The following is a 16,077-nucleotide window of genomic DNA, read 5'->3' as shown; positions in this document are numbered from 1 at the left end:
CCCCCTGCCCCCCTCTGGATACGCCCATGATTGAAACTGATAACTTCACAATGACTATACAGTGACTCGTCATAAAATCATTGTAAGTGTATAACGATATTTTGACTTTCAGGATTCTAATTCAATATTCATATTTTTGAAAATATAATTTTTGAGAGAGACTGCCTGGCACTAATTCATTGAAATTATCTTATATGTATACAGGGTGAGTCATTCCACATCCGACAAAAGTTTTAAGACGGTAGAACGGATCGAGATGAACAGAAAAGTTCTGTACCATTTTGCAAATTCTCCAATAGATAACGAGTAATTAATTATTAAAAATTGTCGTCTTAGCCCGGCCTACCGCCCAATTCGAGAGCGTGGCGAGATGTGACTGTCCGACGATCGATATTGCTTTGCACATGAAAAGTTGTTTTTCGCAATTGGCAATGGCTACGCATGAGCGGCGCGTAAAATATGTAAGTAAACTAATAAATCAGATGTAGATCATATAATCGGTTAATTTCGCTTTAATTAATCTTTTCTGATCGCAAACCTGTAGTCGGCTATTGCGATGCGAGTCTAGGCACGGTACGACGACGTAAGTTAGCGGGCAACGGCGCGCTGTCCCCCCCTCGCCGTATTTTTCTATGTTCATGTAACATACATACGTACATACATACACATATATTGCTAGAGACCCTGTAATCAGAGACTGACTATAAGAGAGTTCACCAAATTCCAGAGAGTTCACCAAGAATTTGACAAACTCTTTTATGGCCAGTCTCTGATTACAGATATAAAAGGCTCTATCAGAATGATCTTGTGATTGGCGATCCGCTGATTCTGCTTCCGCGTATTCCACTCCATAGCACGTCGCCCTAAGATCTCGGATTACTAAATCAGTACAATGGTCATTACCGTGTCTATTCTTATCGCCGTTTATTTCGGTACACGATCCTGCGTCAGGGATCAGCGTAACTTTATGCAAATCTAGTTGGCGGGCTACGTATTTGCAGAATGTTAATGGACCGATCAATTAGTATTTCGTGACTGAAGAAAAATAACGCGTTGCTCCTAGAACTGGTTTCACGATCTAGTTTGAAATCACTCTTAAAATATGCAAGATAAACAAATGTTTCAGACAAGAGATAAAAGAACTTTGTCAAGATCATGTAAGAGTCATTTTAAATTTCTTAAGTGGAACCTCCTATTGTTTATTGTACTATTTTATTCTACTAATTAATATGAACAACTTTCGTCTGAAACTTTTTTGTGATTTACCTAATACTTTTTGAGATATTAAAGAGAAAATTTATAACTTTTTCAATGTTTAGCTTATATCTCGATTTTCCTTGGGAAAATATTGACCACATTAGACAGTCGTGTTAGCAGTCAATGACATTCGTCAGCTCGTGTGCTCATGTTTCTTTCAAATATTATATACCGTCGTTCGCACTTTATCTGCCTAGCATCAAATTTATGCCAACGGTTCAGAACGAGAATAGCGAAGGAACGAGAAAGGTGGAGGACAGGAGGACAAGAGGTTCAAAATTGATCGAGATCTCAAGCAAGCCTGCATAGAACCTAAAACCTGTTTCTCGGGTGCACTGTTTGCAGTGCTCTTCCAGAAGAACTGTAAATCAACGGTAAAACTTTGATAAAAGTATACACAAGTGTTAAATATATAATAGTAATGTACACACGAGTGACATTATGTGGAAAAAGAGGGATAATAAGGAAATGGTGTGCTCGATCGTGCTCGATTAATCCGTATCATGTTGATAGCCTTGAACCCAAGGCTTTTGAGGACATTCCAGGACCAAAATCTTTGCCCTTCATTGGAACATTATACAAGTATCTGCCTTTTATCGGTAAGAAAATAATATGTATTATTTTATATACCGAAATCGATTAAAAAGATTTGTTTTATATTTGAAATTTATAAGTCATTGTCTCCGTTTCTTTCTTTCTATGGCGAGAGGGAGAAGGGGAAAGAGAGAGAGAGAGAGAGAGAGAGAGAGAGGGGAATAAAATCCGGTTCTGTATAAAGTTCTACTACTACGCACATTCCAAATACAATACTTGCCCATCTTTTTTTTTTAACGTCGACGAATTAATCTTGTCGAACATATGTCATCGTATAGGTGAATACAGTTTTGCGAAGCTACATTACAACGGCTTATTAAAAAGGAAACAATATGGACCTCTTGTGCGCGAGGAAATTATACCAGGTCAACATATGGTATGGGTATTCCGACCGGAAGACATCGCGGAAATTTTCAAAGCTGAAACGGGTCTGCATCCAAAAAGAAGGTCGCACTTGGCTCTCCTCAAGTATCGAAAAGACAGAAGCAACGTCTACAACACCGGGGGCCTTTTGCCCACGTAAGAGTCTTACAAAATTTCGCATCACCATACATCACAATATTTGTGAAAAAGAGGAGACAAGAGTAGACGAAGATTAATGGGAACTTTCGAATACCATTATTTATTAATTGTATTATTTATTCAGAAACGGCACCGAGTGGTGGAGATTGCGCCGGGAATTCCAAAAGGTCCTTAGCAAACCCCGCAATGTCGTCGATTACTTGGAGGACACCGACGCAGTTGTCCAGGAGTTCGTGCAGCTCTGCTCTCGCGAGAAAGCCGACGATTTCCTACCTTTGCTCTCGCACCTTTTCCTCGAGCGTAATATTCTTGCGTCCAGACAAATCGTTTCATTAACGATACCAGTTTTAGGGGAAAAAATTCATAATATTGATTAAAAAATATATTTTATCGTCTGCATAAATTTTCAGTGACTTGTCTCGTGGCTTTCGATGTAAAGATGCGAAGTCTGTCGGAAGAAGAAAAACATTCACATTCTCGAAGTTCAAGGCTGATTAAAGCAGCGTTTACGACGAACAGCGCAATTCTAAAATTAGATAACAGCCTAATGCTTTGGCGATTTTTCGAAACACCCTTATACCGGAAATTGCGCAAGGCGCAAAACTACATGGAGGAGTAAGTGCACAATTATGAATTATTCTTTAACGCTGACATAGACTATTGTCGTGACTTTGAATTACTGGACAAATATTTGATCATTCCAAGTAATACAAAATTTAACGTAAAGTTTATTAATAATCTGTATTAACATTGTTTAAACAAATGATTGGTATATAACAATCAATGGAATTTACCATCATCAGTTAAAAATTAACACTGATGCCTTAAACATTTAAATAGATTGTAAAGTAGGATATAATAAATTATTAACGCAAGAGAAAAAGTAGATTATTTAAATAAAGTAAGTAATTATTGTTCATATTTATCAGCTAATTTTTGAATCTCATTTTGATAACATTCAGAGGATTGATAAGAATTTTATAATACTTGAGAGAAATACATATATAGAATATACATTCAATATATACAGAGTATTTCATTTTAATCGCCACTCTGTATAGAATATATACTTTTTAAAAAAAAACTTACCATAAAATAATTGTCCGCTTGAATAAATCTTTTACGCGTAGATGCTTTGAATTTTATCTTTAAAATAAAATGAAACATTAGTTAATTAATAAAGAAGCTGTAACAATAATTAGTCAATTTATGTCAATTATCACTTTCCTTTTTTTTTAAATCATTTTTTCTACGCCGTAAAAATTCTCCGCATTACTTATGAAATCGTAAAATCATATAAATCTCTGTTTCTTGTCTTCTTTATGATTTACGTAATTCTCCGCCGTAATTTATAACTGTCATTTTGAAATATCTTTGATAGAGTGGCACTGCAAATGGTTTCTGAGAGACATCGAGATGCGTTGATATGTCGAAAACAATCTCTTCTCGGGGAATATTTAAAGAATGAGGCTTTAGACATTAAAGATATTGTGGGTATGGCGTGTGATATGTTGCTCGCTGGCATGGATACCGTAAGTTTTCAAGCATCAATTATACGTTTTATATAGAATTTGATTAATTAACATGAGATTCAATGTACTTATTGCAAGCGACGGAAACGCGTGGCGAGAGAAAAATATCATTTCTGTATTATTTTAGACGACATACAGTACGTCATTTGCCTTGTATCATCTCGCAAGAAATACAGATGTTCAAGAAAAGCTAAGATCGGAAGCTGCGGCTTTGTTAACGGATCCTGTGTCTCCGATAACGCCGGAGATCCTAAGAAATGCTACGTACGTGAAGGCCGTAATAAAAGAAACTTTCAGACTGAATCCTATCTCCGTCGGAATAGGTCGTATCCTGCAAACTGACGTGGTCCTCAGCGGATATCGCGTTCCCAAAGGGGTAATGTATTTTTATAAATAAATAATTTACTTTTAAAGGTAGTAGTGTGAGAAACAGACTCTTTAGGAGAGAAATCTTATCGAAATGCTTCAGACTCTAGTTGTCACGCAAAATCAAGTGATTTGTCGACTTGCCGAGTATTTTGACGAGCCGACTTCATTTAAGCCAGAAAGATGGTTGCGCGATAGCAACGATAAAGTGAACAAGAGAGAAAAGGCTATCAATCCCTATATTGTGCTGCCTTTCGGCCATGGTCCGCGATCGTGTATCGCAAGACGATTCGCGGAGCAAAGTCTGCAAGTTGTCTTACTCCGGGTATGTGTCTTAAGAATTATTCACCACTCTTAAATAACATATTGTGATATGCAGTCGCACGATTGCGATGGTGTTTCTATGAATCTTTTCTAGATCTGCAGAAACTTGCGGTTCACATGGTGTGGAGAGCCTCTTGATTCCGTTTCGTCTCTAATCAACAAGCCTGACGCGCCAATTAAATTGAGATTCGAGAATATACATTCGTAAAAAAAAAAGCAAAAGTCATTGGGATCGCAAAAGTAGAAAACTCTCGAGAAGATTTGTATCAGAAAACATTTATTATATATTTTGCGTGAGGAATAAGTTGCTTCTTGACTTATTCAATAGATACGATAGCAAGATAGAAATAATCGTAAGGTTTATGTGTCGGGCTGACAATAACTTATCAAACACGGAAATTAAACGAATTGCGCTCTAATTGTAGGTCATGTATTTCGGCGTTGCGGAGAACTTGGCGTACGACTTGATGACCTTGTTAACTGCCTCGAGGAAATCTTTTTCCGTGGCAACCTTGCGCCGTGCACGGATCGCGAACATACCAGCCTCGGTACAGACCGATCGTATTTCAGCGCCTGTGCTGTTGGGGCACAAACGAGCGAGCAATTCAAATCTGATGTCCCTCTCGACGCTCATCGAGCGCGCGTGAATCTTGAAAATGTGCGTGCGTCCCTCGAGATCCGGCAGTCCAAATTCTATCTTTCTGTCCAGACGACCTGGTCGCATCAGTGCGGGATCCAGCGTATCCGGTCTATTAGTTGCCATTAGAACCTTTATATTGCCTCGCGGATCAAATCTAAAAAAAAAAAGATCATTGGTCAAGTCGTGAAATAATTCAACAACAGGGTAGACCGTTTAACGAGCAACTTACCCGTCTAATTGATTTATTAACTCCAGCATGGTACGTTGAACTTCGTTATCGCCGCCGGCACCGTCGTCAAAACGAGCGCCACCGATGGCGTCAATTTCGTCGAAGAAGATCAAACAAGCCTTTTTACTTCGCGCCATCTCAAACAGTTCTCTTACCATTCTAGCACCCTGCGACAGAAGAAATTGTACACGTTTAACGCGTATAATAAACATTACTCTACAATCGCCACTTTACGCAGCATTCGACGTACCTCACCGACATATTTCTGGACTAATTCTGAACCAATGACACGAATGAAGCAGGCATCTGTCCTGTTAGCCACCGCCCTAGCGCACAAGGTCTTTCCTGTACCTGGAGGCCCAAACAACAGAACGCCTTTCGGTGGCTCAATACCCAGGTTGACAAACTTCTCCGGCTGCAATTCATTCTCGTAAACATTTTTTTCCACACTTCCTTAACAAATCATTATAACAGTTGTAAACTAACGTGTAACAGCGGCGTTTCGACCACTTCTCTTAACTTCTCGATTTGCTCCTTGCAGCCACCAACGTCGCTGTAGGTGACATCGGGCTTCTCTTCCACTTGCATCATCGTTACGGTAGGATCGATTTTGGACGGCAGCGGAATGTGAATTTGATACTTGTTGCGATCCACACCCACCCTCATACCTTCCTCTATGTCCGTCGGCGCTACGGAGTCTGCCAAGTCAACTACGAACTTGGCGAATTGCTTCACGTTTATTATGTACTTCGGATCCTCGGAATCCGCGTTTATGATCTTGGTGCAGCGCGCCACTTGCAGGGGTTGCTCATTCTGCAGAGTCTGCTTGTCAGCCGCCAGGTCCCAGAGTGCCGGTGGCGCCAGACCAGTGTCGGACTCCTTGATCCCAGTCAACTCGTTCACGCGCTTGATAATCGTCTGGATGTCCTCCTCGACGACCTTGATACTCTTCGTGTACTGCCCCTGGCCCTAATTAAGACAGAAATTTTACGGGGATTCAAGACACGACAGATGATTCACATGACAGATGCGCGTTCGTCTCCGTGTCTCGATGGCAAATTTCTCTCCCAACGACAACCTAACGGTGGATTAACTCACGTAAGTCTTCAGCAAAGCGATGTCGCCTTCATCCAGCGCTGAAAATTCAAAAGACGAGCTCTTAGAAGACAAAGAATCACGATAAAGTGGGCAATGCGGGAGATGGCGAAACGGAGCTCACATTTTATCTCCTTCTCTTCCTTCTCCTCCTCGCTCTTCACCTTCCGCATATCATCTCCTAGATGATCCGGCATCCTCGCTCCTGTTAAATCGGTCCGTTTAATGGCACAACACGCTCCCGACGTTCGTTCCCCGCAACTTTAACAATCACTGACGTCCGGACTCTCAGGTTATGTTGCTCCAAATTACAAGCGAAATCTGTAGAGAACTCCCGCGGCGACATCTGTCGCGACGATCAAAACCTTTTGTAGCGGGCAAACGGTAAATCCTGAACACACCGACATGGAGACAATTGCTTGTATTTCCCTCCGCGTCTCGAAGGTGGCGCTCGGAGCACCTTGAGAAAACGGAAAAGAAAAGAGAAGAAACGCGCGGGTCCGCCATTTTCGCACGCGGTTAACGTGTCGCCTGGGTGGAAGATTCTTTTCAAATTTGTGCGTGTCAAATAATATTACGTAAAATACGCAGTTGCTCGGGTTGATTGCGTTGTAACTGGTTACACCTTCTGCAGCAGCTGGCTTCGAGAACAACCGAGGTGCGTACTCTCTGTAATTTTTGGAGTGAAATTTTCACTCGAATCATGGTGTCACCGGCCACTTCACTCTATTCGAGTGAAATATTTACTTTGATGGAGTGAATGCATTCACTCAATGACAAAAGGTGACAAATTCCGCTATTGTTTTTACAGTATAAAGTAGTCAGCGCTTCAAAATTCACCTTTAACTTAAAATACGATACTCCGCCACTAAATAGCCATCTGTTTTACCGACACATTCGAGTATACCCACACAGCACGGGGAACTCCCAGAGAGCTCCTGGGGAGCTCTTAAAATTTTTCATAAGCTCAACTTGAACTTCAAACGAACTCGCACAGAGCTCCTTGGGAGCTCCTATGTCCGCTTTTGAGAGCTCCTTAGGAGTTTTATTTAAGCTCCCTGCGAGCTTAAATAAAGCTCACAGGGAGCTCTCAAAAGCGGACATAGGAGCTTCCGGGGAGCTTCATTTAAGCTCGCAGGGAGCTTAAATAAGACTCCTAAGGAGCTCTCAAAAGCGGACATAGGAGCTCCCGAAGAGCTTCATTTAAGCTCGCAGGGAGTTGAGAAGTCATGTTTTAAAATGTACGACATACGACAGGTAAGCACGACGTGTCACCTTGGACACTTGGGGAAGATTGTAGCAAAATGCTGAAAAAAAGGTACACCTAATATGATATATAGTACAGAGTGCTACCCCGGTGAAATGCAAGACACCATATATATGGATAATCAATCACATTTTATGTAATATTAATGTTTTTCTCATCCGTATATTACATAATTCGATATGTAAAAAATACTGAATAATGTTACTAAATTTCAACGTAATTTTTATTCTATAAAAATCTTACAGGTACTTTAGCTCAGCGAAATAAACTCCCTGGAAGCTTATTTTATCGAATTTTGTAAGCTTCCCGGGAACTCAGCGAAATGAACTCCCTGGATGCTTGTTTTGTCGCATGGGTAGCTTTTGCACTGGTAAATCTTTTTATTAGCTTTTGTGCACAAAATAATGCTAGGATAACTTGCGGACCGCATAACAGGTCATTTTCATACTTAAAACACTCAGGTCAGAAGTCTAATGAAAAGGATATTGGTATTTGAAATTTTTAATTTTTTAATCGTGAGCGATTTGAAATTGGCTCTATAAAATTGCAAAATTCTTCCACACGATTATAGTACGCATAAAAACAAAGCGGGAGGGGGGGGGGGTTCACGACTTTATTGTCGATTTAGGGCCAGTTTCACAAACATCGGTTAGCTGCTAACCGAAGATTAATCGATTCTCTGTCTCTGTTTAAATAATAAGATGGAAAAAGATAGGACGTCGACTGAACCCTAGTTAACAGTTAACCGATGTTTGTGAAACTGACCCTTACACAGCGTACGCGCGACGATATTTATTGTCGTCGGATTGAAAAATCGAAATTGGGGGCGTCAACTGTTGCTGAATTGCATACCTGCTTATGTACATATATTATAGTCCGGGTGCTTCTTTATTTTCTCTTCTCTTTTCCTCTCTCTTTCTCATCCCCGCGTCTCGCGCGACGATCGGTCCTGATCGAGCCTTTCGAAGGAAGTGCAGAACCGCCCAAGTCACGCAGCATGCGCGCCGGGCGGACGGTCCTTGACCGGGATGATGCGTGGAAGAATGCGAAGTAACGAAAGAGAGGCCGAGATGTGCGTACAATACTTTCACCTGCACTCGTCCCACCCTGTTTCGCTTCGTTATGATTCATTTGAGGTGCATTCGCACACCTCGGCTGCGCGACTCGCAATATCTCACCTTCTTTCTCTTTCCCTTTTTCTTTCGCCTTTGCATATTCCTCGTTCCGCTAAAAATACATAACATTCTACATCGGCGCTCGGAAAACTAAATAAGAACTTACGAAGCGTTCGTTTTTAAAGTCCCTAAAAAGCTCCAACGGCACGAGGTCAGAAATTCAAGATGAAAAATAAGCTTCTTGATAACAAAGCGATTTATCGACGACGAATCCACGTATACGCTGCATAAACGCACCTTCGCGTAAGCGCACGCTGCGCACAGGCGTGGTGCACGCGAACTTCAGCCGTATGCGCTCTCTCATCCTCTCGCGTTGCATATTAGAGAGGTCAGGGTACCTGTAGCCTCGTTATCGCGAGCCTTTTACGCCGCGATTTGTTTTCGACCGACCCGGCTTTCGACGGGACTCTTTGCCGGCGCGCGAGAACAATTGACGAAACTGATCGATTTCATGGTTTGATTTACTGACAGAGTCGCATACAGTTTTTGCGTTTGTAAATCTTATTATTTATTATAATATACTATACAGGGTGTAAAACCACCGGATATCCCTTTAATCGTAAATTCTTTAGAAACTTTCAAGACAAAAATTCTAATACAAAAGTGTCGAGGCTATAATAGTTTTTAAATAACAAGCGATTACATTTCACAAATGACAGGCCTGAGATTTCGCGCGCTCAGGTACGGCGACACGACAAGTGATAAAGGTGTTCCTACGAATATCGCCCTTTTTAGCATAGTGACAACAGACTTAACGATTCATTCTCAAATTAATTGTTCCTCTTGTTATCTTTAACCATTTCTTTTGTTAACTTTGTGTAACGTCTTATTAATAAAAGGGAGGGGTTCACTATGATGAGCATCTTGATCAAACTGATATCCTTCGATCTAGTCGATCTCCGATATTCTGAGTGAACTTGGAATTTTCAGTTAGATTCAATCTAGTCTCCTGCCTCTCTTTATCCTCAAGTTTTCAATATAACCGGATCATCGTCTTCCCAAATATTTTCTGTCCCGTTAAACGGTGACTTTGCTTCTCGCTCGCTCGCGAAACACATAGGAACACTTTTATCACTCGTCGTGTCGCCGTGCCTGAGCGCGCGAAATCTCAGACCTGTCATTTGTGAAATATAATCGCTTATTATTTAAAAACTGTCATAGCCTCGACATTTTTTTATTAGAATTTTCCCTTAAATCGGTGGGTTAAAAACCATTTTTCATAAAATGCAAAATAAAGGCAACTCAATGCAATGCTTGTGAATACACGGAGAGAATTTTTTACACATTTCACTAGTAAAATGTACGGTAAAATTTCAAAAGACTTTCATAAAGTTCTGCAAAATGCCATGTTGTCCCACGATTACATGATTTTCAGGATAAATTTTAAGAGAAAATTCTCTCCCCGTGTGAATACATGATAAGCTGTTTGTGGTAAAAAAAAAAGTTATACGGTATATTATATATTGGAAAACCGAATTTTCATTTTCGTGTCGCGAGTTCGAATCTGAAGGAAGTGAGAAGAATATTAAAGTCCCAAGAAAGACGAGTATACGGCTGTGCGCGCGGCGTGAAAGGTTCAAATGTTTCAGCTGATTTCGCTGCGGATTTTTAAACAGCCGCTGGCGGAGTTGAACTTCACATGCCGCCTTCACTCGCGATCATAAAGGTAAATTTACGCTCCGCGCGCATCATTCCGGCCATAGAAGGTACAAGCTAATGATTTACCGACGGATTTTACGACGGGTTTGCCACCCACGCAGCGTTTAATCGCGTCTAATTACGATAAGCGTTATCGCGATCTCGCGGAGGGGCAGTCGAGGCACAATGACCTTTGGCGAGACACTTTCGCGTTCATTGATAAAACGCGAGCGTGCGTTTCTTTCTCGCGCGCGACGCCGTAACGTGTAATACAAATGCAACAAAGCGGTAGCGCCTCTTTGAAAAGTGTAATCGCACATCACAACTAATTACGTTTATTAGATCCCAAGTTTTGCGGCAAATTGTAGACGCGCGGGTACGAGCGAGCGCTCGTTCCTCGCGCGGGATGACGCAACGGCGCTATACACGCGGCGTTTTGCACGCCTGTAAAACTGGCATTTTCTCTAGCCGTCCGACGTGTGTGCCAGTTTCTGCGGCCCAGTTTTTCATTTTCCAGTTAACTGTTATTATTATCTAAGCAGAGACAGAGATTCGATTAACTTCTGGTTGACAATTAACGAGAAAATAAAAAAGCAGGCCTGTGGCAGGTCGGGCTGACGAAAAGCGACTCTTCGCGGCTGTCCGCTTTTTAAACTGGACCGCGCGTCCCGCGCGACTCCACTTGTTGCACCGCGACCGAAAATTTGCGCAATATGTCATCGCTAGCCGACGTGGGTGGAGAATGACATTAAAGCGTTCTTTCCCTCGCTGGGACCCACAGTCTCATTATTATTCCACGTCATCCGCCATTTTTCGTGGGAACGCCGTACTACGAACGGATGGATGCACGCGGCACGCCGTAAAAATCTCCCCAGAATGCGAAACATTCGCGGTGCACGACTCTTCCCACGAAGGGGAAGTCTGTAAATAACAATCGAGTACGCGATCCAGCGAGTAACTTGTTTCGGATTGCACGTGAAGCCCGTATCAGACTACGGATTGAGATTGAGATTAGATTGAAATTTGACCGAGATCAGAGTAAAGCTTACTAATCTCAAGTTTATGAATTGTACTCTGATTGGTCAAATTTCGATCTGATCTCAATCCCCACCCATAGTCTGACACGGGCTTAAAGCAGTCATAAACGTTCAACGGAGTTGAAAATGAAGAGTGCAATCGAGAAACGAATGAGACAGCATCCTTTTCAATGCCAACGCAGGAAGGGCGAGAAATAAAGTCGACCGATCAGCGTAAAACTTACTAATCTCAAGTTTATGAATTTTACCGATTGGTCAAATTTCAATCTAATCCCAATCTCAACCCGTAGTCTGATACGGGCTTAAAGCAGTCACAAACGTTCAACGGAGTTGAAAATGAAGAGTGCAATCGAGAAACGAATGAGACGACATCCTTTTCAATGCCAACGCAGGAAGGGCGAGAAATAAATTCGAGAATAAATAGAAACAATATATATGTATTGATTTATTGCGTAACGGCAGTTATATTTCTTATAGGGGGATCGATACTCTGTTTTGTTATCCACCATACTGTGTCCTATGTACACGTATCACTTCGCATTAGAGGCTGGGGAGGGAAAGAAAATGACTCAAAGCCGTCACATGCATCGGTATCTAGCCGAGCCTCCCTCCAGCGAACTCGCTGGACCGGCGCTGGTCGTGGAGGATCTTGCGGATCGTACGGTGAAAACTAGAATCTTCGGTACGGATTGGCGTTGTACGTCTGTCCGCCGAATCTCTGCTGGTAGGGTTGTTGCCGGTCGTACTGACCATCGTCATCCCCAGGCCCAGGCGGATTTGCCGCGAGCGCTCTTCTGATGGCCTCCGGGATGGGGGGCGGTGTGGGAATGTGGGCACCCTCGGCATGAAAACCGTTCTCGTCGGCCGTGTACTGAATGGTAATGGGGGTTCCGTCGGGTGCGTGGTAGGAAAAGCTGCCCTGGACCACCTATGTGAATCGATTAAGAGGTAGATGCGGTAATTTGGAATTTGAGAAAGTCTTTCTTGTCTTGAACCTTTATAATTGTTAAGTTCGCTGCAACGGTAGCAACTTTGGCCGGAGTTTTCTACGAGTTTTCCACTTGGGAAAGTCAGTTTCCTTAAGAAGGTAGATCCGATTACTGTATCAGTGAAATAATTCTTTAATCAAGCGGCAAAGAATGGAAAGAACAGCCAAATTTGTGCCGGCGGAACTGTAGCAAACGAATTACCTCAAGTAAATATTGAAAATAATAAGTGATAAATAATATAATAAATGTTGAAAATAATAATAGCAGAGCTGATTAACTACTAAGAAGAAACGAAGTGATGTTTGATTGAAATTATAGTGTGGAGAAATGACATTTGCATATTACATAATACACATACGTAATTAATTCCTATTAGAATATTAGATGATGTAACATTCGAATCACGTCTGTGATATACAAATCAACAGAAATTTAATGGAGATTTCTAAAAAATTCAGACATTCTCCGAAAACGAAGATTTTATATCAATTTTTATCACCATATAAATTTTTAGTAAGTTCCCTCTCATTTAAATGCAACACTGATATTAACGCTTTACACAGAATTAGTAACTAGCTAAAATATTATTAAAGCGTAATGGCAACGATTTTACAGTGTTAATTAAAGAAACAATTTATAAAATTTTATATATTTAAACTTAATGTTATATTTCATAAAAGTAACAAATCAAGTTTCTCCTCGTATATACTTTTCCGAACATAGTTGAGTCTGTCGAATTAGATCTTTCGTTAAATTAGACTGTGTTAAATATACACGAAATAATAAGGGATGATTGTTTTACCTCCGTTTGACCCTGAGGCCCAGATTGAGGGTATCCCCTTTCAGAGACTGAAATTCCGTTCTCGGTTTCATAACCGAAGGTGTAAGATCCGTCGGGTGATGTATCCTTGTGCTGGCTACGAATAGCTATGAACGGCTTTGATCCAGACCTACGACACGAAGTCGAAACCGTATCATTTCGCGCAGCTTTGAATTTAAACGGTTCCATTTACAACGCAAAAGCTGTATGCATTTCAGTCTTGCGTCTCTGTTTATTCCAATGCCAAACAGCAATTAGCTAAGAAAAATGGAAGCAGTAGCGAAAAGTAGTGTTAAAGACCGCGTTCACACAGTTATAAATTTGACCACTCGCGCAATGGTAAATTTGTTTCGGACTTGCCAATTCTTTTGCGACTAACGGGACATACATATTTTATCATAATCTAGTTTTCAAAGTACTTTTATGTATAAATTTAATTTTTGCCATTACATTAATTTGTAATTTCATAGCGAAGATCTATGTGTGAGTGTGTGCATCTGTTTATTATAGCCGATTACAATATATTTTAAACAATTAATTTTCTCACAAATAGATTTAATATCGCCAGTAGTTTAAAACCAATGACATGTAGTTTTTTTAAAACGACCTACACTGGCCAATATTTTTGTTAAATAAAAACATTGGCCAGTGTAGGCCGTTTTAGAAAACTACATGTCAATTAATTTTTTAACAAGGTTATCGTAAAAAGTTTCATTAGCAGGTTATCGTATACAGATTTCATACGTGTATTGCGTGTTGTATTGCGGCTGCGGCTGCGACGTGTATTGCGGTTGCGGTTGCGGTTGCGGTTGATAGGGCCTCGGCGTTGCTCTATATGCATTTTGGCCGGGGAAGCCGCGATACGATCCGAATTGTCCGAAAGCGCAGCCGAAGACTGCAAAGGCCAAGATCTGCAACCATACTGGTGCTTTTATCCGACGAGCCAACACACCGAAACATTTGAGAATATTTTTCTATATTCATCGATTTGAGAAAGAATACTTATTGATGTGAAAATATATTTTTCTTTCATTAATACGTTCGTGAAACTAAAGACTGAAGTGCACCAGGCGTGATTCTGATTTTCGAACATTATGCAATTACAAAAACTCGCGCATTCGCGACGTGTCTTTCTCGTACTGTTACTTGAGAATCTTTCGAAGAGTCACATTTTCCAACATTTGTCCAAGTCAGAAATCCATTATTTAGGGGTATATCAATTGAAATACTTGTCCCATCTACGGTCATCCCACGTGAATTACCACCAACTGCGGAATGTTTCGCTTTCGAGGTACGGTCCTTGTGCAACGCAATCGAAATCGCGATTTAGAGAAAAGATCGTTTCTTTTCGTCCACCGATACGTTCACCGATCATCGCGCGTCCACCGAGGAATGTATATATATAAAAAATAAGGGAATTATAGGAGAGATAGCACAAAAAGGGGCGAACGTGATCGAGTACGATCGATGTCCAGACGTTCGTTGGCGATTTCGACGAGGTAAATCACTCACTAGATACTGCATGACGACGACGATTGTCGGCGGTTCGTATTGTACGGCTTAGTCGATTTGAACGAGATCGAATCTGTGATCCCGTGGCGCGAGCACCGCCGTCATTTATATGAAGACGCCCAAGAGGATCTTCCCTTCCCATTCTCCCGATTTCTGCGTAGAATCGCTCGTTCGCTCGCTCGCTCGGGAGAGGAGAGGAGCATTCTCCTCCGTCGGGGATCCCTCGGTGTCGCCCTCGTATCCTCGCCCCACCTCGCAACCCCAAACGTGGATGCGCGGCATCCCAGCAGCCGGCTGCCTGCTCCTTACGTGATCGAACGGGTTGCCGACGTCGGTGCCGCCGCCGCGATCGTCCGCGCGAATTCAATTCACCAGCGAGCCAATTAATCGCTGGCACACATGCACGCGTGTATTCGCGAATGCCCACGCCAGCTACTGTGTTTCAGCTTAATAGAGTCATTCGTTAACGTATCGTTAACGTATCGCTGCGAGAGTCGGCGATGTGGGTGTCATTGTATGTAACGCGATGATATTGGGTGATGTAGCTCCGTACTTTGCGGTATTCTCGACGAAGGCGACTTCTCATTTGTCAACGGTCGTTCGAATAGCTTGTTAAAGGAGCAATATTTTTATCTCCGAATTTTTGAATCATTTTCTAGCACAACTTTTCCTTAATGGAAGTATTACTTCCCAATAAACACACGATGGTATATTAAACGTTTATTAAACGCAGCTGATATAAAAGTTAGTTCAATAGTGGTACAATTATACCACTTTGAGACGTTTACATTACTTTGCGTTAGACATTTATTGAAAAAGATTACATAAAAGTGACCGTCGAATTCATTAAATTAGTTACTAACCATGAGAAAATATCACACAAAGTCTATAAATAATGTACAGAGCTTTCGCCTTTGTAAATGTAAAAGGCGGGAGTAGCGTTTTCTCCCGATCGTATCGGCGACTCCCAATAAATTTAAATGTTATGCCGCTCATGACAGTCGGTATTGTGCGCATTTGCATTAAAGAAATGCGGGACACGGGCACTTTGTGTACGTGTGCAGATCCCACACGGCCGCG

The 16,077-nt window shown here is 41.5% G+C and overlaps 3 protein-coding genes across 4 annotated transcripts; 1 reads left to right on the top strand and 2 right to left on the bottom strand.

Annotated features, from left to right (window-relative positions):
* The first annotated feature begins 332 nt into the window (after positions 1 to 332).
* On the top strand, positions 333 to 5,014 carry LOC105558182 (cytochrome P450 302a1, mitochondrial). Of its 2 annotated transcripts, none has more exons than XM_012005739.1 (9): positions 333 to 461; positions 1,455 to 1,856; positions 1,965 to 2,370; positions 2,498 to 2,673; positions 2,784 to 2,988; positions 3,755 to 3,905; positions 4,033 to 4,281; positions 4,375 to 4,596; positions 4,690 to 5,014. In XM_012005739.1, the coding sequence occupies exons 2-9, from the start codon at positions 1,679 to 1,681 to the stop codon at positions 4,801 to 4,803; spliced, it is 1,701 nt and encodes a 566-aa protein (XP_011861129.1). In that variant the 5' UTR covers positions 333 to 461; positions 1,455 to 1,678; the 3' UTR covers positions 4,804 to 5,014. The 2 variants fall into 2 exon arrangements, with proteins under 2 accessions (XP_011861129.1, XP_011861130.1); XM_012005740.1 differs by having other exon boundaries at positions 339 to 461; positions 2,130 to 2,370.
* On the bottom strand, positions 4,856 to 6,920 carry LOC105558183 (26S protease regulatory subunit 7-like). The gene is given in 7 exon segments (XM_012005741.1): positions 4,856 to 5,389; positions 5,465 to 5,631; positions 5,715 to 5,879; positions 5,951 to 6,433; positions 6,563 to 6,600; positions 6,684 to 6,795; positions 6,798 to 6,920. Coding segments are annotated over 7 exon segments (1,452 nt in total). The 5' UTR covers positions 6,906 to 6,920; the 3' UTR covers positions 4,856 to 5,010.
* Positions 6,921 to 12,098: 5,178 nt separating this feature from the next.
* On the bottom strand, positions 12,099 to 15,109 carry LOC105558181 (endocuticle structural glycoprotein SgAbd-2-like). The gene is made up of 4 exons (XM_012005738.1): positions 14,998 to 15,109; positions 14,230 to 14,396; positions 13,468 to 13,615; positions 12,099 to 12,604 (listed from the first exon to the last, which is right to left on the bottom strand). Exons 1-4 carry the CDS (start codon positions 15,007 to 15,009, stop codon positions 12,347 to 12,349), a joined length of 585 nt encoding a protein of 194 aa, XP_011861128.1. The 5' UTR covers positions 15,010 to 15,109; the 3' UTR covers positions 12,099 to 12,346.
* Between the last annotated feature and the right edge of the window lie 968 nt (positions 15,110 to 16,077).

This window comes from Vollenhovia emeryi, unplaced genomic scaffold (genome assembly GCF_000949405.1).
Source record: "Vollenhovia emeryi isolate VEMERY1.0 unplaced genomic scaffold, V.emery_V1.0 DF939369.1, whole genome shotgun sequence".
Classification (NCBI taxonomy): domain Eukaryota; kingdom Metazoa; phylum Arthropoda; class Insecta; order Hymenoptera; family Formicidae; genus Vollenhovia; species Vollenhovia emeryi.
This window is presented reverse-complemented; position numbering and strand designations above follow the sequence as displayed.

What these genes read in the sequence shown, in the direction of transcription:
- LOC105558182 (XM_012005739.1), top strand. Translation starts at nt 1,679, where the DNA reads ATGTACACACGAGTGACATTATGTGGAAAAAGAGGGATAATAAGGAAA. An exon ending in GCGCAAAACTACATGGAGGA is followed by an intron (nt 2,989 to 3,754) that starts GTAAGTGCACAA and finishes TATCTTTGATAG; the next exon opens with AGTGGCACTGCAAATGGTTT. An exon ending in TGCAAGTTGTCTTACTCCGG is followed by an intron (nt 4,597 to 4,689) that starts GTATGTGTCTTA and finishes AATCTTTTCTAG; the next exon opens with ATCTGCAGAAACTTGCGGTT.
- LOC105558181 (XM_012005738.1), bottom strand. An exon ending in CAATACAACACGCAATACAC is followed by an intron (nt 13,616 to 14,229) that starts GTATGAAATCTG and finishes TTCGTGTCGTAG; the next exon opens with GTCTGGATCAAAGCCGTTCA. An exon ending in GGCCTCAGGGTCAAACGGAG is followed by an intron (nt 12,605 to 13,467) that starts GTAAAACAATCA and finishes CGATTCACATAG; the next exon opens with GTGGTCCAGGGCAGCTTTTC.